The sequence below is a fragment of the Pelophylax lessonae genome (assembly GCF_965119305.1).
Source record: "Pelophylax lessonae genome assembly, chromosome: 3".
Taxonomy (NCBI): Eukaryota; Metazoa; Chordata; class Amphibia; order Anura; family Ranidae; genus Pelophylax; species Pelophylax lessonae.
Window position 1 is genome coordinate 474,991,145 of NC_138770.1, and position 25,192 is coordinate 475,016,336.

At 47.7% G+C, this 25,192-nt stretch overlaps 1 protein-coding gene across 1 annotated transcript in view; it reads right to left on the minus strand.

Moving 5' to 3' along the window:
- Positions 1-8,824: 8,824 nt before the first annotated feature.
- Positions 8,825-25,192, minus strand: part of MPC1 (mitochondrial pyruvate carrier 1) — a gene marked incomplete at its 3' end in the record, with an annotated part of 63,103 nt that continues 46,735 nt past the window's right edge. The window contains exon 4 of the mRNA XM_082252406.1: positions 8,825-8,961. Within this exon, the coding sequence (XP_082108532.1) occupies positions 8,825-8,961 (137 nt within the window). The remainder of the gene's footprint in view (positions 8,962-25,192) is intronic.

Consider the following 25,192-nt stretch of genomic DNA (forward strand, 5'->3'; position numbering starts at 1 on the left):
TTGTCCGACATCTCTGAACCGAAGAGCCGCGTAGTCGACTCGTCCAGTGAAGCAGGCAGAGCTTGATCGCTCTGTGCTCCAGAATATTGATCGGCAAGGAAGACTCTTCTGTTGCCCAAGTCCCCTGGGCACGAAGCTTCCCCAGCACTTCACCCTGACAGGTTGGTGTCCCTGGTAACCACCGTCCAGAACAGCGGAAGGAAGAACTTGCCCCGACACAGAACAGGTGACTGGATGCACCAGGACAGAGCCGACTTCATAAGATGGCTCAAACAAATCTTTTGGTTCAATGACCGAGGATCCCTGTTCCATTTTGCCATAATCTCCTTCTGCAACGGTCTCGAGTGAGACTGAGCAAACGGGACTGCTTTGAAAGCCAATATCAGACCCAGGGCCCTCATGCAGGCCCACAAGAAGAATGATCGGTTTCCATCAGCAACCCGATCGCCCTTTGCAGCTTCTGAAGCCTGTCCAAAGGGAGAAATACCCTCGCCAGAGCAGAGACCAAAGTCAGCCCCAGATGGGTGACCCGTACGGATGGCGTCAGAGCAGATGTTTTGAAATTGTTCGCCCACCTGAATTCTTGAATAGTCTGAATCATGATAGAGATGTTGCCCAACAGATCTGAATGGGAGACTGCTCACAACAGGAGGTTGTCCAGATATCCCACAATTGAGATTCCTTGCCGAAGTAACAAGGCCAGCACGGGGGCCAGGACCTTTGTAAAAAAAACTCTGGGAGCGGAGGCTAGACCAAAGGGTAACGCCACAAAATAAAAATGCTCCTCTGCCACCGCAAAGCAGAGAAATCGCTGATGTCCCTCGAAGATGGGGACGTGGAGAGACGCATCTTTGATATTGATGAAGGCCAGAAAATCCCCCTTATTCAAGGACGCCACCACCGACTGAATGGACTCCATTTGAAACTACTGCACTCGCACAAAGTGGTTCAGAGCCTTGAGGTCCAGGATTGGACGCACCTTGTCCTCCTTCCTGGGCACCGTGAACAGGTTTGAATAGAAACCTTGAGAGTGTTCCTGCAGCGGAATCAGCACGATCACCCCTTGAACGAGATCTCGCACAGCTGCCCGCAGACTCTAACGCTCCGGAGCCAGAAGATTTGACTGAAAAAAAAACCTGTCCCCCGGCCGGGACCAAAATTAGATCTTGTATACCCGGGAAACAAATGAGTTTGCGAACCCAATTGTCCTGAATGAAGGAAGCCCAGGGTTCCTGAAAGAAGCGCAGACATCCCCCCCCACCCCAGAGACGGATGAGGGCGCCCCTTCATGCTGAAGACTTGTCAGCAGCACCAGACTGACAGGCCATGGGCTTGCCCCAATGCTTTTTAGTCCTTCCAGAAGCTCTGCGCGGCTTACCTTGTTCTTGCGCCACGGGGGCACGAAAAAAAAAGTCTGAGCGGTAAAGGAAGGCCCCCGCTTAGTATGGGGTGTCTTACCTTCGGAGGATTGAGGAAGAAGAGTACTCTTCCGACCAGTCAGACCCTTGATCAACTCATCCAGTGAGTCACCAAACAAACGTTCTCCCAGAAAAAGGGAGACATGTCTTAAGGCAATCCCTACAGCCGAAACTCTGGCCATCAGGGGAGCCGCATCCATGGACGCATCGCACAGGAACACCTGGGCCACCTGATCAAAAAGTTCCAGCTGTTCCGGGGGAACAGCTTCAGGGTCCAAGGACCCCTTCAAAACCCTAATCCATTCCATAACAGTCTGCGAGACTAAACAGACTTTAAAAACGGAACTCTCCAACACGTGAAGACGGTGGGTAAGAAATTCCACCCGCCTGTCCACCGGATCAGGAAAAACCGGGGAGTCTTCCATGGGCACAATAGTATATTTGTTCAACCTGGAAAACAGGGTGGTCCACTTAAGGTGGCACCATCCAACGGTTGGATACCATATGAGCAAAAGGATACCAGCGTTTTAAGCGTTTTTGGCACCACTAGCATGTGCTTAACGCGCCGCCATTGGTCATTCACAATATCATAAAAGGTGTCCGGACAAGGGAAAACCCTGCCACATTTCTGAGATTTGGGGAAGCCAAAAGCCGCCTGCGACACTGCCGGCATGGGCTCAGCAGCCAATTTTAAAGTTTCCGGCACTGAAATAATCAGGGCTTCCACCAAGGCGCGTTCCCATGCTGCAGCTGAAGACGACAGGTCCTCTTCATCATCTGACTGAGGACAGCGACCCTTCAGGGAGGGGGGTGTCAGGGGCAACCATAGCAGCCTCTGAATCAGAGGACATCACAAGAAATAGAGAAGGCAGCGGCATGAGAAAAACAACTTTTGTTGCCAGGCTTTCCAGAGCTGCTGAAATTGCAGCCAGCAACTGCGATGTGGACTGTTCGGGAGTCGCACAGAGTGGTCTGAGGGTGAAATCATAGTCTGGGACATCATATTGTTGTAAGTTACCAAAAAATGGAGTACTGTCGCTTTAAGAAGCGCCGATCTCGGTTTCCACCACTGGTCGCAGCGGTCTGCAGAGTCCCCCTTTAAACTACACTAGTAGCAGAGTGTGCAGGGATATGCCCCCAAAGACCCCAGTACCGTACCACCTCAGAGAAAAGACCTCCTGATCGTTCTCAGCAGCATGGAGAAAAGACAGAAAAGGACCTCGGCCAGCAGCAGGAAGCAGAGCACAGGAAGCGATCTTGCCTGAATGTAAAAAAGGTCACGCTGCACAGTGCAGTACATAGGACTAACAAACATGAATTCCCATACAAGGTAAAAGGATGCTCCGGGAACATGGCTGCCCCATACAAGTCAATGGGGAAATTTCTACATTGCCCACAGTTAAGATGGCAGCGCCCACTGCGAGCCATGCGGCCAGGGACCGACACCATGTAGACCTTAAGGATCCACAACAGGAACCAGCAAGTCCCAAAAGTACCATGCTACCCCCTCAGAGCGGCAGACACCCCAGACATAGGCCCCTAGAGAACTAGACAGGAGGGATAGACACACAGACCGGCACCGGGGAGGCCAGGGGATCTTTCAGAAGGCACAATCCCACTATCCCCAGGAGAGGGCCCACATCCCCCACCCAAAGCCTGCAGGTCACATTTACTCACCATACCATGGACCAGGTGGGCTCAGCTCTGGGCAGACCTCCTCCCACCCAAAGTGGGGGTGCTGTCGGCCAAGGGTTACGCTGTGACTCAGGACGTTCCAGGTCATCGCGTCCTGGCAAGGCATCCGCTCGCAGGCTCGTCCCCCACCGGAAAAGGGGGACTGTCATGGCTAGGCCTAATGTGGGACTATAACCTGCTCACGCTTGTAGGCCAGGCTGGGGGGGACCATAAGGATCTAGATTATCCAGTGCGAAGCCCCAGCCGGCATTGCTTGTAGATCATCAGGAAGTGAAAGAGAAATAAAATAGGAAGGGAGTAAAGAGAAATAAAATAAAATATTCAGCGTGAGCGACGTTGGATTTCGGACCTTAATGCCACCTCACCCCCTGGCTTTAATAAAGCCTTCAATTTTAAGCCGCTCCTCCAAGGATTTACCTATGGAGGGCTTGAGCTGGATCTTTGAAATTTGTTGTCTATCTTGTATAATGATTTATTCTACCTTAGGATTCTATCAAACTACATTGCTATTTATGCTGACCCTTTTTCCTTTTATACATCCTACACTGCTACAATTTGGCCCTCTCTCTTTTCCCCTTCTCTGTCTCTTTCCTTCTTTTCATTCCCTCTTTTCCCTGGCTAGTCACATTTATGTATTCCATTGTTTGTAATGACTATAGGTGATCTACTTAGCCATCTAAATACAACGTATGTACAATTCATCTCTTTCTTGTGTTACGTGTCCCCTTCCATCTCTTCGTTTTGGTCACTGGGTGTCGCTGTGGTCCAGTCTGTGCGCTCCCCTGCATGGCAAGGCCCTTGGCGTGTTCATACGCTCTGTGCCTTATCTAGGTCTGCGAGGACCACGTAACCAACCGGCTTCTCCGGGCTGCGAATGCACACTTCCTCCCACTCCACTGGACTCCTTCTGGCCTTTCTACTTACATGTCGGCAGTCCTGTAACGTCCAACGCGGCTGCCCAAGGCACCGGGGGATTCTGTGTGGACGGATGGGGGATGCAGGCTAATTTGCGGCAGTATTGCCTGCCCATGTATGTAGGTATCCTTCTGGTTCCTCCACACCTCCTGGCCTTGGTTTATACTTAACCAATCTGCTATTACATATTTAAAGAGGGTTGGTCACAGTTGGGAGTGAGATCTGTCCACCTGTGAACAATGACAGTGTCCCTCTGGTGTAATAACTGACCTGCTGTAAGTACTCTATTACTCATTTACTACTGGAGTAACAATATAGGCTGATAGCCTTATTGGCCTACTAATCATAAGTCCTATACCCTTTCCCAATCCCCCCCCAAATTTTTTATGCTGGGTTTCTTTTAAAGGGAAAGGACACTGGCTCTCACCCATCACATTCTATACATTATCGATACATGTTTTGCAGATCTTTATTCCAGTTTTTCTTTACTACACTAGGAAAGGTCCTGTACCTTTTGGATCCTTGTGAGCCCTCATATGGCTCTCAGCTGGAGACCCAGTTACCACGCACTTCCCATATTTTTCCTCATGCCCCAATGTTTGGTTGGCCTTGGGAAGTGTCTGCTGCGATGGGGCACATACTACTCAGGTGTTTGCCATTCTTTGTCATTGAACAATAACATACAATGTCAGTATATGTTTTCCATGTTTTTAATGAATATACCTGGATGTTAATTTGTTACTTCATTAATTCTATGCACATTAACATCTTTTGTTATGCAAAGATTAAAATAGTGTCTTCATCATACTCCCCAGTGAAGGAGGAATGTTTTATTCTGAAACGTGTTTTCTGAATGTTGGGATTTGGTGTGAACCCCATTACTCTGCAGGTCTCTATTTGAGATCCAGTCGGGTTCCGACTAGTAGATGTTCTTCAGCACTATTTATTGTATGATGTACTCATTGTTCTTAGCTATTGTGAGGTCTATCACTATTTTATGGTTTTGTACCCAATAAACTTTTTTTTACTTTTATACTCCGTTTCCTGCTTTCAAAGTCCAATGAGGGATTTTCTCTTTGTTTATACATTTCTAGGGATGTGGCAGAGAGTTTTTTTCTCACACTTAACTTGAAGCTTCCTTCTTGTCTAGCCTATGGAGGTCTGTGCATCCTTCCACGGATATGCCTCCCCAGACCATCACTGACCCACCACCAAACTGGTCATGCTGAACGATGTTACAGGCAGCATAACCTTCTCCACAGCTTCTGCAGACCCTTTTAAGTCTGTCACATGTGCTCAGAGTGAACCAGCTCATCTGTGAAAAGTTCAGGGCGTCAGTGTCAGACCTGCCAATTTTGGTGTTCAATGGCAAATGCCAATCGAGCTCCACAAGGCCAACCAGTGAGCACAGGGCCCAATAGAGGAGAATGGGTCCTCAGGCCACCCTCATGAAGTCAGTTTCTTATTGTTTGGTCAGAGGCATTCACACCAGTGGCCTGCTTGAGGTGATGTTGTAGGGCTCTGGCAGTGCTCATCCTGTTCCTCCTTGCACAGAGGCACACATACCGCTTCTGCTGATGGGTTAAGGACCTTCTACGGCCCTGTCTAGTTCTCCTAGAATTTCCTCCATGCTCGAAGCTGGGAAAGACAGCAAACCCTTTGGCAATGGCACGTATTGATGTGCCATCCTGGAGGAGTTGGACTGCCTTTGCAACCTCTATAGGTTACAGGTATTACCTCATGTTACCAGCATTGACACTAGGGCTGAGCATCTTCATTCGTCTCACAATTCAATTTGTTTATCAAGGCAACGATTCAATACGATTCCCTGATTCATCACAATTACTGCCCAATGCCCAGCCCACTGCCCAATGGTTTTCAAAACTATCAAAAAAAAAAAAAATCAAGCAGTCAAAAATTAAAGAATCATTTTTATTTTCATTTGCTCTTAAAGGACACTTCCTGGACCCAGGTTGTGGCCTGCATACATATAGGAATGTCTGAACAATGTACAGACATACATTATTTCAGTGTTCGACAAACCCCGGTCGCCAGGTCGCCATGGCGACCAGAAACCGCGTCCTGGCTCCTGATTTGCCGCCAGCCCACTCTCTGACTGACTGCCCGGACACACAGCTCAGAGTAACAGGCAGCTGATGCTCCGCTCTCCCCCTCCCTGGTCTCCGTGTTTTCCCTGGAGCCGTGCAGTAATCTGAAGTCCGGCTGTGAGTAACATGAGAGGGGAGGGGGCTGGCCTCCTCTCCTCTGCCAGAGTAAGGTCCGGAATGGCTGCTCTCTGAGCTCTCCTATGCTGTCCGTAGCGTCCTTATCAGGCTGGCCTTCCTCCCCCCAGAGCGCACAGTAGTTCAGACCTTGGAGAAGAGTGAGGAGGAGGAGGGGGACCCGGCAGCCTGTGTGGCCTTTACCTGACCCTGCAGGCAGACTGTCACTATGGTGAGGGAGGGGGGAGAGTTGTGGTGGAGGATAGAGCACGGGGGCTGCCTGTGTGTGTGTTTTGTGTCCATGCTGTGACACACTGAGCCGCTGTTCTCATAGTGCAAAGTTGTTTAAGTGTGCTGTGAGGTGGAGGAGGGGAGATGAGGCTGGCATGCTTTAAAATTATCTTTTAATGTCCTCTGATAAAGCCCTGTGTATTATCAACAATCACCACAGGGTGACACACACACACAGGCAGGAAGTAGCTGCAAAGAGGCAACAGAAGATCAGCAGCGCTGGGATACTTCTTTCATCCTTTTCTGTGTTTTATTTAAATGTCACAAAGGCTTTATTTTGATGTGCAGTTTGAGTGGTAAAAATGTGCTGTAAAGACATGTTTTTGCCACCCACCAACAGCCACCCTTAAGCTACAATAGGTAGCAGATGAGGGTATTTTACATGCCGCAGTCATGATGCATTCACATAAAAAGGAGTTTCCCCTATATCAGGTTTTTAATGTCATTCTTTCTGGCCAGCCCATAACCTTGACGTAATGCGTTACATTGGAGTTATTGACTGACCGCTCTGCTGTAAGTTAGAGTTAGGGGACGCAAATTACTTGCCCTGACAACCCACGCTAAAAAAAAAAAAACTGGCTCCTAACTTTTTTAGCTGGCTCCTAGATTCATAGAAAATTTGTCAAGCCCTGCATTATTTACATTATACAGACACCCCCCCTCCCCCCACTGACATAACAGCCACCCCCCCCCCCTGCACTCCCAGGACAGCCCTGCCGGCTGCCAGTGCACTCTAAAGTTAAAACAAATTAGTGTCAGTAATCAAAAAAGTGAAAGTATCAGAGCGACTGTGTGGAATCGCACACTAGTATACAATAGAATACTCGCAGCAGCTATGTCAAAATGTGTGAATCACTGCACATAAAAGGGTCATAAATGAATACAAAGATACAGCGCTACTAACATAATGATGTGCAAAATAAGCAAAAAGTGTGCAAATGTTGCAGATATGTGCTGAATGTGCTAGTACAGTCCTGATGTGAAAAGTACTAGATCAAAGGGTTTAAAGATGCTAGCAAGAACGTCTAGTATAAAACATATATGAACTCACCCAATATAATATAAGTGCGAAAAGTAGTGCAAATTGGCAAAAATAAATCACAATATATAAAACAGTGCAAGTGACATAGAAAACCTCTTACTGATATTATCCCTAGATGTTTTCTAGAGGTTCTCTTTGTCACTTGCACTGTTTTATATATTGGGATTTATTTTTGCCAATTTGCACTACTTTTCGCACTTATATATTTTATTGGGTGAGTTCATATAGGTTTTATACTAGAACTTTTCACATCAGGACTGTACTAGCACATTCAGCACATATTTGCAAAATGAGTGTCAGTGACTCAGTTTCATGGACCCTTCCAGAGTGTAAGGGTTAATGTAAACTGATGCCTGAGTGATATTACCTTATTATCTCCCGGTCTTTTCATCCTTAGTCTGCACTTGTGCACTGCGGCCTGTGGGGAGGAGGAGATCAGCGGCCAGAGGGCACGTGACTGAGGGCAATGAAAAGACCGGAGACATAATAAGTAAAAAGATAAAAAGTAAAATCAGGCATCAGTTTACATTAACCCTTACACACTGGAAGGGTCTCTGAAACTGAGTCCCTGACACTAATTTGTTTTAACTTTAGAGTGCACTGGCAGCCAGCAGGGTTGTCCTTGGAGAGGCGGGGGGAGCCGAGATGAGGTTGCGGCTGTTCCTCAGCATCAGATTCGAATCGTTCAAGGCTGCATCGCGATGAATTGATGCTACAATTATTTTCGACACCCCTAATTGACACTGACCCTAGCCAAATGCAAAACTACTGAAAAACCATCAGAAAAGATGAGCAGGGAAAATAAAATGTCAGTGGCCTCCACCTGTAAAACCATTCCTGTTTTGGAGGTCGTCTCATTGTTGCCCATCTAGTGCACCTGTTAATTTCAATAACACCAAAGCAGCTGAAACTGATCAACAACCCTGTCTGCTACGCAAGATAAATATCCCAGGAGTTTAAGTGACTTGATGCTATACTCTGATTAAAAAGCGGTTCTTTAATTTTTTTTTAAAGCTCTTTCTCTCTCATATATATATATATATATATATATATATATATATATATATATATATATATATATATATATATATATATATATATAAAATGCACATATACATACACACACACACACACACACATTCTAACCTGAACCATATTATGCACACAACTATTTGTAGAAAGAAAAACAAAAAAACAACTTTTCCAATACAGGAGATTATTTACCATAATGAAGAATAAACTTACTTATATTTGATAAGTCGTGTTCCTTGAATGAGTTGAGCTCCTTCATTTGTAAAGTGACATGCAAACAGAAGCCAGTTTCTGGGCTGCACCTTATAAGCAAATCTCATGAACAGCAATGAATAGCAGGTGAGAGCTGAAAGACAAGCAATATGCGTGTCATTACCAAATACACCATATGAATAGAACCAAAAAACGTCAATGGGAAATATTTCCTTCATCTTCTCCATTTTATTATTGAATCCATTTTATTTAGTATATTCAGCTATCTAGAAAATGTATTTGACTGTGCCAGGGTCAGCACAGCCTAGATGCTGACCCTGGAGGACGCTTGAACAAAAATGGCTCCATATAATGCCATCAATAGACAAAAAAGTTTGTACTTGAGCAATGCAAAGACTTGTATGCAGGATTGGGAAGAGAAAAACAACATTTTAAACAGATGGCCTGACAAGTGGGTGTAAACTTTTCAGGTCAGCAGTCTTCCTAAACCTTAGGGAAAAGGGAGTTTTTAATTTTGGACAAAAAGAAAGCAGCTGGTTCACAAAAACAGCAAGAAAGAGGCCATCTATGTCAAAATGGAAAAACCAACCCTAAAACAGGACTGGGCCTTCAACACCACTGGTCACCTGCATATAATTCCGTTTTAACAATACTAGCTCAGCAAACTTACAATTTATATCTTCAGCATTGTAATAAGAATGATCAAAATGTGCCTGATTTAACAGCACCATGGGATTGTTTTTCACACAGATAGAGCTTTCTTTTAGTGGTTTATCATCTTTTGTTAAATAAACAAAAACAGACCAAAAATTTTGAAAAAAAATATGTTTCACTTCGTTTCGGTTATAAGATTTTGCAAATAATTGTTCTTCATAAATTTAGGTCAAAATGTAATGCATCAAAGCAGGGAAAGAAAATCCATCACATTCCTTAGTAAAAGCACTTCACAAAAAAAAAAAAAAAAAAAAAAACACAGGCTAGGCACATATTTAACCCTTTCAATGCCCTAAATGTTTAACACCTTCCCAGCCAGTGTCATTAGTACAGTGACAGTGCATAGTTTTAGCATTGAACACTATCAGTTTCACTGGTTCCCACAAAATGTCGCTGATCGCTGCCATTACTAGTATGAAAAAATATATTATATATCCCAAAGTTTGTACACGCTATAACTTTTGCGCAAACCAATTTATATAGGCTTATTGGAATTTTTTTTTTATTTTTATTTTTTTTTTTACAAAAAACATGTAGCAGAATACATATTGATCTAAATTTATAAAAGAAATTTATATTTTTTAAATTTTTTTTATTGTATATGGTTTACAGCAGAAAGTATAAATTTGTCCCCCCCCCCCCCCAAAATTGTTGGCTTTTTGTGTTTATAGTGCAAAAAAAAAATTATATATATATATATATATATATATATATATATATATATATATATATATATATATATATATATATATATATATATATATATATATATATATATAAATAAAGCAGTGGCAATCAAATATCAGCAAAATAAAGCCTTATTTGTGGGGGAAAAAAATGTAAAATGTTTTATTTGGGTACAGCGTTGCATGACTGCGTCAAAGTAACTCAGTGCGTAATGCAAAAAAAAAAAACGGAATTTTTGTAAAATCTTACCTGTAAAATTCCTTTCTCTGAGTCCTCCGACAGTCGCCGCCCCTTTCATATTCATCACAATAGGGTTATTGACCTTTGCTCCGTAGGAGTGGCTAGACAACAGAATATGTTAATATCAAAGCTTTTAGCATACCCCACCCCCAGGGGGTGGTCCCCTCAGTCAATACCCTCCTGCTTCCTGCATTCCTACCTCAGTTTCAGTAGCATAGCAGTAGAGTACATAAACAAAACCCCAAAAGAGGGGTGGGGGCGGCGACTGTCGGAGGACTCCGAGAAAGGAATTTTACAGGTAAGATTTTACAAAAATTCAGTTTTCTCTTACGTCCTCCGACAGTCGCCGCCCCTTCATATTCGTCACAATAGGGACGTCCCACAGCAGTGTAGACATGAGGGGTGGGAAAAAAAGCAGCCGCGCCTAAGGCAACGCAATACCCACATCAGAGAAAAGAACCTTACCAAAGGAAGGAAACCAACTGGGCAACATGAAAAAAACTTGAACAGGAGCAACAACCCAGGAAAGAACAAGTAACCTAGGGGTAAAAATACCCCAACAGCCAAGGACCCAAACAAAGGACCCTAAGGCACTGCCGCACTAAGAACTTTACGGCCAAAGGAAGCATCTGCCGATGCCTGAACATCCACCTTGTAGAATTTTGAGAAGGTGTGAACGGACGACCAAGTTGCCGCCTTACACACCTGGGCCACAGAAGCCCGATGATGACAGGCCCAAGACTTACTCAGAGATCTTGTAGAGTGCGCCTTCACAGGCATGGGAGGAACTTTCCCCCTCAAAGCATAGGCCTGTTCAATGACCTGCCTGATCCATTTGGCGATGGTAGAGGCCGACGCCGCCATGCCCTTCCAAGGCCCCTCTGGAAGGACAAAGAGAGAATCCGTCTTGCGAAAGGATTCAGTCGATGACAGGTAAACCCTGATCGTCCGAACAACATCCAAGGAATGCAAAGCCACTTCCTTTGGATGTTTAGGCTTCGCGCAAAGTGAAGGCAAGACAATGTCCTCATTGAGGTGAAATTCCGAAATCCTTTTCGGAAGGAAAGACGGGTTAGGACGCAAGACCACCTTATCCAAGTGAACCACTAAATACGGAGATCTGCAGGACAAGGCAGCCAGCTCCGACACCCTGCGAGCCGAGGCGATTGCCACCAAAAAGGCGACCTTCTTGGACAACATAGACAACGAGATCTCCCTGATTGTTTCAAAGGGAGCATGTTGCAACACGGACAGAACAAGATTCAAGTCCCATGGAGGCAAAGGCTCCCTCCTAGGAGAGACCAGATGCCGCACCCCTTGAACAAAGGTGCCAACTAAAGAATTAGACGCCACAGGGCGCTGAAAGAGAACGGCCAGAGCAGAAATCTGACCCTTAATCGTGGCCAACGCCAAACGCTGGTCCACGCCCGTTTGAAGAAAAGCCAACACCCTTGATACCGAGTATGAACGAGGGGAATACCCCCTGGACTCACACCAGGCAAAATAGGCCTTCCAAGTACGGTAGTAAACCTTCCCCGAAGAGGACTTTCAAGCCTTAATCAAAGTGTGAATGACCTCAGGGGAGAGACCCCTATCCTTCAGGATCTGGGTTTTAACAGCCAGGCCGTCAAAGCCAGCGACTGTAAAGCAGGATGAAATATCGGCCCTTGAGACAGGAGATCGTCTCGAAGAGGCAGACGCCATGGAGCGTCGACCGCCAGATTCACGAGGTCTGCGTACCAAGACCGGCGAGGCCAGTCTGGTGCCACCAGAATCACAGTTTTCGGTTCCGAGGCCAACCTCCGAAGGAACCTGGACAGCAGCTGAATCGGTGTAAAGGCATACATCAGACGATACGGATGCCAGGGCGCCACCAACGCGTCTGAGGCGTCTGCCCGAGGATCGCGCGTTCTTGCCACGAACCTTGTTGTTCAGACGAGACGCGAACAGGTCCACATCTGGGGACCCCCACTTCTCGCACAACATCAGAAAAACATCCGGGTGAAGGGACCATTCTCCCTGGTCCAGAGTCTGGCGGCTCAGATAATCCGCCTGCCAGTTTTCCACCCCCGGAATGTGAACAGCAGATATCGCCGGGACGTGCGTCTCGGCCCAAGACAGAATGTCGGCCACTTCGAGCCGCTCGGGCACTCCTGGTGCCCCCTTGGTGGTTGATGTAATGTAGGCCACCGCTGTGGCCTTGTCCGTCAGCACCCGAACCAAACCGCTGTGGCCTGTCCGACCAACGCCAAAGGCAGAGATTTATTGCTCGCAATTCCAGACTGTTGATCGGAAGGGAGGACTCCTCCTCCGACCAAGTTCCCTGGGCAGACAGAACGCCCAGAACACCACCCCAGACCGACAGGCTGGTATCCGTGGTGATCACCGTCCACGACAAGGACGAAAGGACTTGCCCCCCGACACCGCCGGGGACTGGAGCCACCACAGAAGGTCCCTTCTGGTGCGATTACTCAACTAAATCTGGAGATCCAGAGATTGCGGTTGTCCGTTCCACCTGGCCAGAATCTCCCTTTGGAGACCCCGCGTGTGAAACTGGGCAAAGGGTATCGCCTCGAAAGCCGAGACCATCAGTCCCAGACACCTCATGCACGTCCGGAGGGACGAGCACTGAACGTCCCTGAGGGACCCGACTTCTTCTTGAAGCTTCCGGAGCTTGTCTTCCGGCAGAGACCTTCGCCTGAACAGAGTCCAGGATCATTCCCAGGTAAGGAAGACGAACCGACGGACACAGCGTCGACTTTGGAAAATTTATCGTCCAACCGAACTCTTGCAGAGTCTGCATCGTGACGGACAGGTCGTTCACCAGGCCCTGACTGGTCGCAAACCGAACCAGAATGTCGTCCAGATACCCCAGGATCGAGATGCCCTGGGCTCTCAACAAAGCCAGAATCGGCGCAAGCACCTTGGTGAAAACCCGCGGAGCCGAGGCGAGACCAAAGGGCAACGCCACGAATTGGTAGTGATCCTCCGCAATGGCAAATCGAAGGTACTGCTGGTGACCCTCGAAAATGGGGATGTGAAGGTACGCATCCTTCAAGTCGATGGAGGCCATGAATTCCCCGGAACCAGGGCAGCCACCGAGCGCAGGGATTCCATGCGGAACTTGCGAACCCGCACAAAGCGGTTCAGAGCTTTCAGGTCCAGAATCGGACGTACCTTGCCCTCCTTCCTGGGCACAGTGAACAGATTTGAATAGAATCCCCGAAATCTGTCCCGATGAGGCACCGGAATCACCACTCCCTGAGCCCGCAGGTCCTGCACCGCCAGGTGCAGATCCCACAAGCGCTCCGGAGACAGCTGAAGATTTGAGGGAAAAAATCTGCCCGCTGGCCGAGAGAGAAACTCGATCTTGTATCCAGATCGAACGATTTCCTGAACCCACCTGTCCCGAACGCGGGCCAGCCAGGGTCGAAGAAAACCGAGCAAACGTCCCCCCACCCCAGAACTGGGTGTGGGCGCCCCTTCAGGCCGCATTGTTATGGGCAGCAGACCCGGACTGGCCGGACTTCTGCTTACCTGCCCACGGCTTTTTCTGGGAGCCTTGTCCCTTGAAGGGCTTACCCTTATAGTGCGACCGAAAGGCACGAAAGGACCCCTGAGAGGGTCTAAACGAAGCATTCTTCTTACCGCGAACAAACTTAGACTTGTGAGTCTGGGGCAAAAGAGTACTCTTACCCCCAGAAACCCCCTTGATCAGAGTATCCAAGGATTCGCCAAAAAGGCGAGAACCCGCGTAAGGGAAATTAGCCAAAGTCTTGCGAGAAGATTGGTCAACAGACCAACATGTCAGCCAGATCAGGCGACGGTTCAACACCGCCACACTCTGCAGACGCGCAGCCAAAGGGACCATATCTAGGTCCGCATCACACAAATACATGACACCCTGATGAATCTGATCCACCATAGCCAATGTCGACGGCGAAGCAGAGTCAGCCACCAGAGTGCGCCTGAGCACCTGCGCCCAATCGGCAATAGCCTGGGCTGCCATAATGGAAGCAAAAATAGGCTTCAGCATAGAGCCCGCAACCGTATAAGAGTGACGGGCCAGAGACTCCAATCTCCTGTCCGTAGGGTCCCGGAACACCGGGGTATCCTCAGCAGGAATCGCAGTGGATTTATTCAAAATCGCCACCGCGTGATCCACCTGAGGCGGCACACACCAACGCTCATCAGTAGCTGGTGTAAAAGGATAACGCAGCTTGAACCTACTCGGCACAGCAAAAGGCTTCTTTATGTTGCGCCATTGCTCCTCAACAGCGCGCTGAAATTCCGTAGAGCAAGGAAAAACCTGCGACGTTTTGCGTTTTCTCTGCGTCCCATAAGAGGACATCAAAGCAGGAGGACATGGTTCATCCTCCAAATGCAGCGTTTGTTTGATAGAAGCAACCAACTCATCCATGAGTGCAAGCTCTTCAGAAGAGCCAGGGGGAGAATTATCAACCCCTTCCACCTCAGCCTCCCCTTCAGACCCCGCAAGGTCTAGAGAAGAACGAGACCCTGAGAAGGGCACTCCAGCCATAGCATCCCCATCGCCCTCTGAATCAGAGGAAATGGACACCCTGGGCCTTTTTGTGGCTCGATCAGCCACCAGCATCTGCACCTGAGCAGCAAGGTTAGCCACAATACTAGCCAGATCAGTCCCCTCGGGGGAAGCAGCAGCAGCCCCCTGGCCCCCTACCAAGGAGGGAGGAAACTTGCTTTCCTGAGAATCCATGCCCCAGTAACTTAGGAAAAAAAAAAAAAAAAAAAAAAGAGTACTGCCCCTTTAAGGTCGCGGCGATCTCAGCCCACCGCACTCCAAAACACACTGACCCACCGGGCTAGGAATAGAAAGGCAAGGAATAGAAAGGCAAGGAATAGAAAAGGCAAGGAATAGAAAAGGCAAGGAATAGAAAAGGCAAGGAATAGAAAAGGCAAGGAATAGAAAAGGCAAGGAATAGAAAAGGCAAGGAATAGAAAAGGCAAGGAATAGAAAAGGCAAGGAATAGAAAGGCAAGGAATAGAAAGGCAAGGAATAGAAAGGCAAGGAATAGAAAGGCAAGGAATAGAAAGGCAAGGAATAGAAAGGCAAGGAATACAGGAATGGAAGGCAAAACCTGGAGAGGTCACACAGGCTGCTGCTTCATCGATCGCTGTCCTCAGAGCAAAAGGAAGTGATGCGAGACTGACCGCCCCCATAAAGCCTATGTAAGGCTACACAAACATGGCCGCCGGCCGAGGCTGTAGAGGCAGAAACACTGACATGTGGCCTGCGCGATCGCCGCCAAAATGGCGGCGTTTGGCGGCAAAACGGCGCTCTCACCACACAGGATCGGCCACCACAAAACTGTCACAAAAAAATGGCGGACCGCAGCAGCGGTCGCCGCACAGTATGCCCACAACATGTCTCACAATCATGTCCTACACAGCATGTCACACAGCCTGTTACACAGAGCAGAGCAGGAGAGCCCCCCCCCCCCTTGCAGCCCACAGAGAGCAGCTATACTGACAGGGAGCTCAACATTATGCACAGACATGCAGGGTCCCACAGTCCCAGACTGACACCCAAGACAGACAGGTCCCCACACAGAAATACACTTACCATCCAGATGGCATGGGGAGCCTGCACAAGCGATCAAACCGCTGCACTAAGGACAGGGAGAGTCGCAGCCAGGACGCAGTGGAATTGCGGTGCGAAACCGCATAGCGTCCAGTGAGGTAGCCACCTCACTGCAGCATCCCCGCAGCAGACAGGGATGGGTCGTTCATATTTGCCAGGGAAACCTAGCTGAACGCTCGATGGCAGGCTGGGAAGCCACTGGCCCTGAACCCCGGATAACCAGGGAGGCCAGCCCGAGACCCAGCACCGCACGATCATCTTCATCAGAAGACCTAACTAGAGCTGAAAATAAACAGCTAAGTAAAGAAAGAAAAAAAACTCCAAATAAAATCAAAAAGAGAAAAGAAGCTGAGACTGAAAAGCCCCAGCACAGGAAACGTCTAACCTACTCCTGAGCTAGACAAATTAAACTGAGGTAGGAATGCAGGAAGCAGGAGGGTATTGACTGAGGGGACCACCCCCTGGGGGTGGGGTATGCTAAAAGCTTTGATATTATATATTCTGTTGTCTAGCCACTCCTACGGAGCAAAGGTCAATAACCCTATTGTGACGAATATGAAGGGGCGGCGACTGTCGGAGGACGTAAGAGAAATTGGATTTTTGTACTTACCGTAAAATCCATTTCTCTGAGTTTGACGGACACAGAACTCCATAAGTCATAACTAGTGGGGTATATTGCCTCCAGTAGGAATAGGACTAGGCAGAACAAAATACACCTTGCTACCCCCATGGGCTGTCCTCAGTTGGTATATAACCCCCTCTCTGCTCTAGGTAATCAGTTTAGTAGCAAGCAGTATTATAAATATCTGAGTTCCATAGAGGGGTGGGTGTTGTGTCCGTCGATTAACTCAGAGAAATGGATTTTACGGCAAGTACAAAAAAAAAATGGATTTTTGTCTTACTGTAAAATCCTCGTCTGATGTTCATTGACGGACACAGCGACATATCTTCATTAGTCGTATGGGTTATGCTGCGCTTCCTAGGAGGAGGACACTGGGCGGAAAAAAGGTTAATAAGTTAACAGAGCTTTTACTACGTCCATGAGGCAGTCCCAGGTGATATACTCCCACTTCCAGCTTCTAGGATTCAGTTTAGTAAAAAGCAGTGTCAAAAGAATACATAACCCGACTCCACAGAGGGGTGGGTGCTGTGTATCAATGATCAGAGAAAAGGATTTTACGGTGAGACAAAAATCCAGTTCTCTTTCGTTCATTGACTGACGCAGCGACATATCTTCATGAGTCAAATGGGACGCCCCAAAGCAGTAATAGCATGAGGGGTGGGAAACAAACACAGCAAGAACAATTCCCAACAGGCAAAAAACATAGCCAACCAGGTAATCCAGGAGCTCATTCAGGAACAACCGGAGCTTATCTGACAAAAGCATACAAACCTCAAAAGGAGGACTAATCCTCTCCCAACAGCCGCCTGCAAACCCTTGCAGCCAAGAGAGGCATCCACAGATGCCAACACATCCACCCTATAAAAATTTTGTGAAAATGTGTGCGGACGACCAGGTGGCCACCTTGCAAACCTGCACCACTGACGCCTGATGACAAAAGTCCCAAGAGGCACTAAGCACTCATAAAATGCACCATAAAACAAGGAGGATCCTGACCTTTAATGTAATAGGCCTGCACCACTGTCTGCCTATCCATCTGGAAATAGTCACAGCAGACGCGGCAAGCCCCTAACAGAATCCATCTGTAAGGACAAATAGGGAATCTGATTTTGAGATTGACTCAGTTGTTGCCAGGTACACCCTGATTCCCCGAGCCACATCTAAAAAGAGTGTAAGGCAAGCTCTTTAGGGTACTTAGGCTAGGACACAAGGAAGGTAACACATGCCTTATATAAATGAAAAGCAGAAATGACTTTTAGAAGGAACAAATGACAGGGCTGGGGCACCACTTTATCTCCGTGAACCACCAAGTAAGGTGAACGAGAAGGCAAGCTGCCAGCCCCGACACCCTACGTACAAAAGAAAAAGCCACATCGACGACCACCTTCTGGGACATGAAAGCAGAGGAATCTCAAGAAAATTTTCCAACAGCGGTTACTGAAGAACTGACAGCACCAAGATGAGATCCCACGAGGGCAATGGGGAAGCCAAGCGGCAAACCCCTCGAACAAAGGCGGGAACCACCGAGAAAAAAAAACAGTCAAAAGACTGAAAGAAACTGCCAAGGCCGAACCTGGCCCTCGGTTGTACCCGAGGCCAAACGCTGCTCCACAACACGTTGGGGGAAAGCCAAAATCAGAGTCACCGAGAAGAAGCTGGGGTAAACCTAAAGATTCACATCTGCAAAGTACGCTCTTCAAACGTGATAAAACTACCTAGAAGTAGATTTACTAGCTTACAGCAGCGTGTGAATCATCGATTCAGACCATCCTCTAGCCTTCAACACCTGGCTTTTGACAGCCAAGCCTTAAAAGTCAGTGACTGTAAGACAAGATGTAAGATTGGCCCTTGAGCCAACAGATCTCTTCTAAAAGGAAGTCTCCAGGGAACATCGGCGACCAACCGTATCAGATCTGTGTTCCAAAACCGGCTAAACTAGTCTGGAGGCACCAGGATGGCCGTAATCCCTTCTGCCTCAAGTCTACGCAGGAGTCTTGGCAGAAGTTCTAGAAAAAAGAAAGATGTACATCAGATGATACTGGTCCAAAAAGAGCCACCAGTGCGTCTGTCGGTCAGAGGATCCTAAGACCGTGCCACAAACCCTAGCACCTTCCTGTTGAAAAAAAAAGGCCAACAGGACCACCATAGGAGTACCTCACCAGAGACACAACTGATGAAACGCCTCCGGAAGAAGTGACCAATATATCGATCGTTAGTCTGGATTCTTCCAGAGTCCAGACCCCCTGAGCACAAACCGTGCCAAAAAACGCCACCCCACTCGGACAGGCTGGCATCCGTGGTGATCACCGTCCCGTACAAGTTCCTCCTTAGACCAAGATGCTGCTAGGCTCCTCACTGCATTCCTGGTTTGGGATCTATTCAGAGAAGAATCCCATCACTTGCCACCAGTGTAACAGATCCCCAATACTTGGACCAAGTATTTCTGTCTTCGGTCTCAAGAATCTCACGTGATGCATTGACCTGGCCCCTTAACCCCCCCCCCCCCCCCCCAAACATCAGCCTAAGCTCATCAGCCAACAACTCACTTCCAATTTATACAGTTTTAGGTGCTTGATTACATCATGCAAATATATTGTATACAGGACATAATTAACATACCTGGCCATCTGGACAGACACAGGTGAATGACAATGCAGGCTCATACAGGATTAGCATTATCATAATTAACTCCACAAACAACCAGCCCAAACATAGCCAAATACACATTCCTAGAAGTGTGAACACACTTCACCTGTAAACAGATGAAAGCAGAAGACATAGGCTCTCAGACTGCCCGTCTCCATTTTCAACACAACTTATTATAACTGTCAATACACATCCCCACAGTAGACGTCATTGGCATCTCTTTAGCCTCTCAATGTGTGGAGAAGTCCTCTGCAGCAACAGGCAGCTTTAGTCCTGTAACATTGATCCCAGTCTTGAGTTTATCTTGGGATGACATGGATTTGAGTCCAAAGCAACACTACTCCCATGGTCCTCCAGCATATACCCCCACACAGGAGGTGCACTCCCCTACAAGCCAGGGCCTGTAGTCCGTGGGCAGGAGGCTGGCCTCCACACTCCTCCAGTAGCCAGTGGCGAACGTCCCAGCAAATGGGCGTTCGTCACAGCGACGCTTTAACATTTTTTTACAGGTTACCAGTTTAGAGTTACAGTGGAGGTCTCAGGCTAGAATTTTTGCTCTTGCTCCAATGTTCGCGGCAATACCTCACATGTATGGATTGAAAGCAGTTTACATATGTGGCTGCGACGTACGCCTGTGCTCGCTTGTGCGTGCGAGCACGTGGGGACGGGGGCACTTTAAATTTTTTTTCTGTTTATTTAGATTTTTACACTTTCCCTTTAAATTTTTTTTTTGATCACTTTTATTCCTATTACAAGAAATGTAAACATCCCTTGTAATAGGAATAGCAAATGACAAGTCCTCTTTATGGAGACCGCAGATCTCTCCTACAGGCTAGAAAGCCTGTAATAACATAAATAACAAAAAAAAAAAAAAAAAAAAACCACACACACACACACACAACACGATCTCGGCTCTTCAGCCGAGATCAGTGCAATATTGAAAACTGCCAGGCCGGGCATGTCGTCATCACGTCGCGCCCGGGCCTGCAAGAGTCAGACTGCCTGGGACCATATGGTCCTCGCAGTCTATATGGTGTACTTCTGTCGGCGGCCGATTCCTTCTATTGCTTGCCCAGACGAGCCGGTAGAATCACCAGGGGGCGGCGGGGAAAATGTCCCCTCCCGCCGCCTGCAAGAACGATCAAGCAGCTGAACAGCCAACTATGATTGTTCTTATGGTGCAGGGAATTGTCAGCTGAAAAATGAGGATTACAGCTTACAAAACATGAAGTTCCAATTAGGAGACTGGAACATTCACCCTTCGTAGTAGCAAGGCTTGCACTGCCACGAAAAGACCTCGTAGGCGGTATGGGAAAGGCAGGTTGGAAGGAAAGAACCTCTGGAAGAGAAGACCAAAAACTTGATTTTTTACCTGGACCAAAACAGCTCGAGGACCCACTTGTTTTGAATCAGGGAGATCCACGGGTGCAGAAAAAGGCGACGATGTCCTCCCCCACCCCAGAAGCGAGTGAGAGCGCCCCTTCAGGTTAAGACAGAAGGGGTGTTTGTTAGCAGGTCTGGAAGGCCCCATCGGCATACCAGACCAGGCCCTCATGAAACCCCAGGAGGAGATCCTTCCAGGGAGGCTCCGAACAGACGATTCTACCAAGGAAAGATCACACAAAGGCCACCTGGAAAGTCTGGTCCGCAGACCAGCATTTTAGCCAGATCGTGTGCCGAAGAACCATTGCTGTCACAGACAGCTCAGAGATTAAGGGAGCCGCATCTAGAGAAGCATTACAGACTAACTGCAACCCCTGGACCAACTAGTCCAGCAGCTTTGCAAAAGCAAGAGGAATCCGTTTCCCCCTCCAGATCCTGGTGTAAAAGCTTGCATACTCAGGAAAGTCAGGGACACCATGCACTGGTGAACATCGGCTAAAGGAACGAAGCAACCACAGAAGACATGTGATAGACTCTCCCGTCAAAAGGATCTTTTAAAACAGACTCCTCCACCGAAAATAGGAAAGAATTAGTCAGCCTGGAAACCTGAGAGTCCACAGGTGGGACTGCCCACGTACTCAGAGACTATTCAAAGGATAAGGTCTATCGAAACGCTCAGACACGGCCATATTGCGTTTAGCACAACTCAACTGAATCGCGACAATTTTGTCACAGTAGGCGGGAAAAGGGACTATCTTTGCCACTTTAGGGGATCTGCAGGCCCTGAGGGGACCGGTGCCTCTGACGCAGCAGCTGCATCCCCCATGTATAAAGTTTCCTGCGCCGATACATATAGTGCATCCATCAGCGCCCTTGCATGTGCATGTAAAAATAGTGCAGACACTATTTCTAAAACCTTGCTGCACCAAACCACACAGTACTGCAGTACCCTGCATTTTGCCGGCTGTGAACACATGCGTGTTTGCCAGCTGTGTGGGGGGACTATTAGGAATTAATGGCACCCCATGCAGCTCTAGTAAAAAGAAGAATCATCCTCACCGCAGAGCCCCCGAAGTACATGGATGCAGACTCCGTAGAGTCGCTATTTGCTAAACTCACCCTGAGAACATAAGCAGGGGAGGTCGTTGACCACAGTCCCGCAAGGAGATCCCGGCTAAAGTTCCACAAAAGGACCACCTATTAGACCCAAGGGTCACCCACCATAAAGGACATACTCCCCTAGAAAGGGGAAGGGGGGCTGCCGTGACGCAGACGCCCAGGCAGAGTATCCCCACACAATAATACCTGCTTCACTTCCCTCTCAAAAAAGAAAAGATAAAAATGCAGCCCCTACGGCGCCCTCCCGGATCAAGGGGGGCTCCAGGCAGTCCTTATGTCCACCACCCTGATGTGTGTGTGGGGGGGGGGGGGGGGGGGGGAGGACAACACCTGTTTGCTGCTATATCACCTCAGTCAGCAGCGCAAACAGCATGTCAACTTGGCCAGCAGCTCGGTCAGCCGCGAGTAGGCCTCAAAGCCACGGCCTAAATTTGGAGCCTGATCCAGACACGAGTCTGCCAACAGCTCTGTTAGATTGATCAACAGCTTGGTTAGGAGCTTGGACAGCCAGTTCCATCAGCTGCGAGTAGGCCGCAAAGCCGTGGCCTCAATTTTTGTCTCCATCCGGCTGCGTGAGGCGGCAGTTGGCAACACCATCCGCTTAGGGTGGGCCCCACGTCCACCCCAAAACCCTCCAGGGGTTGGGCAGGGGGGGGGCAACAGCTACTTACCATACCAGGAATAGGGTGGGCACCCCTCGACAGACATCCGCTCCATTGTAATAGGGGGCCTGTCGGCCAGGAGGAATGCTGCGACTCAGGCCGAGGCCAGGTCATATGCGCCCTCGCATGACATTTACCTCGCAGGCCAGTCCCCTGTCCAGTGGGGCTATGTCACAGTCGAGCTCTGCGTGCCCGCTGGCCAGACTGGGGGGACCCTCTGGATCTAGATTATCCAGTCTGTCGCCCAGTCAGGCATTTAATTGTAGATTCTCACACGAACAAAACAAAGATAGGAAAAAGTTACATTTAAAAAGAAAAAAAAAATTGCCAGGACCAGGAATCCCAGCAAGGAACTCGCTCCTTACTCTCAACTAGGCAAAAAAAAAAAAAAACTGACTGCCTATAGCGGAGAGTGAGAGTATACCCCCTGGGACTGCCCCATAGGCACAGTCAAGCTTTTTCCTGCATAGTGTCCTACTCCTGGAGGGGGCAGTATAACCCAATGGTCAAGAAGATAGGGAACTGTTTCTGTCAATGAATGGAAGAGAAGACATCAATTATATTTGGGTACAGCATCGCACAACTGCCAAATGGCCTGTTCAGCAATGGGGTTAAACCTTTCGGAGCTGAAGTAGTTAATTGTGAAGCAGGCTTTGCGAGTCAAGTCTTGTGCCAAAAGGAAGGGCTGAACTTAGTTTTGAAGCCTGGGTATATCAGACAGGAGCTCTGTGTTTTGAAGAGCTAGAGGTTCCTGAGGAGGGTGGTTGTGTGACCTTTTGCGGAAGTAAAACCTTCTTACCTTGTGACCTCTGATGAATTGTTCAAGTGCCTCACCAAATAGAAAACCTCCCTAGAAGGGTGTAAATGTGAAGAGCCTTTTTTCAGGCAGCTTCTGTTGTCCAAGCTTTTAGCTATGAGATTCTGCGCATGTAAATGTAGATTAGAGCCATTATGGAAATTAGTCTCATTGGCATTGTAGGGCATCAACAAAACAAAAAAAAAAAAAAAAAGGCAATTACCGTAATTGCTCTGAAAACGGCACAATCTTGAAATACAGGGTCATAATGACTTTTCATTGTCCTATTCCAGTTAGCTACAGTTTGATAAACTGAAATTGCAGGGAGAACTGGTTGCAGAGCTGGGCCTACAAGATTAAAGAGACAGGGTTCGTACACATTTTTACCACTGCGGCCCTCCAGTGAGGTATGCGCTTCACCGCTGCCTCGATCTGACTGAGTCCCCTGATTGGTTCTCCCCTAGTGGCATCTCCCGACTGCTGGCCAGCTTCAGGGATGGAAACACTGCGGACCCGGAAGGATGACGAGCTATGAAGATAGACGCTTATACTTCCATGTAATTTCTTAATGTGTCTCAATAAAATTATTTACATCTGCTACACAGTGGCGCCTTTCTCTCAAATTTCCATGACTTTTCCAAAACTGTGGGTTCATTTTCCAAAACTTATCTAGGCCTGGAAATTGCCATTTTAAAATTCCAAAACTTTTCCAGGTTTTTCATGACCGTACGAACCCAGAAGAGGGCATTTAGGAGTGTTTTTGAAAGAAGAAACCTCTTCAATACCTACACTGGGATGTTTGTTTAGGACAGAGACAGAAGGCTCAACCACACTAACGGCCCAATTTATTGCAAACTCTTTTCCCCATGGATAGGAATTCAGCAAAGATTTTTGAAGGAGTGAAAATTTCAGGACCCAGTCAGAAACTGCACATTCTGTTCATGAACAGGGAGTGTGTTGTAGGTTTTCACTTGTCTCTTTGTGCCCAAATGAATAGCAAAACGAATGAGAGTCAGTTTGCACAATTTCATGGCTTTTGTGGACAGAGCCAATAAGCTTCTCAACATTAGCAAGCATGTTGTATAAAGCTTCTTGTTTAATTTAATGGCAATCTGGTATATCAGCATCCGATACTGGTTGAGAAATAGAGAAGAGACTGAGTGTTTTTGAGCCCTGGACAAAAGATGGCTGTGTTAAGGCCGTAATCTATCCAAGGAATTGTGACATGGATGCAAAAGTATCTGCTTTAGCCCTGGTTCGCACTAATGCCAATTTGTATGCATTCCAGAATGCATGGAATCACCGGACAAGTGAAATAACATGACTTTCTATGCAGGCTGTTCACATACATGCGGTCCTAATGCATCACATTTTTAAAAAGGTTCCTGTGTGTTTGTGGTGCAATGTGATTTTCATCTCCATAGAGTAATGGAAACTACACAGAAAACTCAAAGGTGATGAAAGATTAAGCAATTTCAGTGAGATTTCTATCAGGCTTTAGTGTGGCTTGCTGTGCTGAGAGAAAGAATGAAAGAGAATCGCAGCTGTATCCAAATTGGAATCACACCTGAAGTTGTGCTGGACATTATCCTTAAAAACCTTAATCAGACACGCTCCGGGCCCACATCTCTGTACTTCCCAAGGAGGGCAAGGACCCCTCCAGCTGCGGCAGTTATAGGCCCATATCCTTGCTTAATATGGACCTCAAAATCTTTACGAAAGTGCTGGCCACCCGACTGGGCCAACATATGCCGTAGTTGGTCCATCTCGACCAAGTGGGATTCATTCCCTCCAGGGAGGCGTGGGATAATACCTTGAAGGCCCTTAATCTTATTCATGTGGCCCGGACCACCCAAACGCCTTGTGTACTGCTCA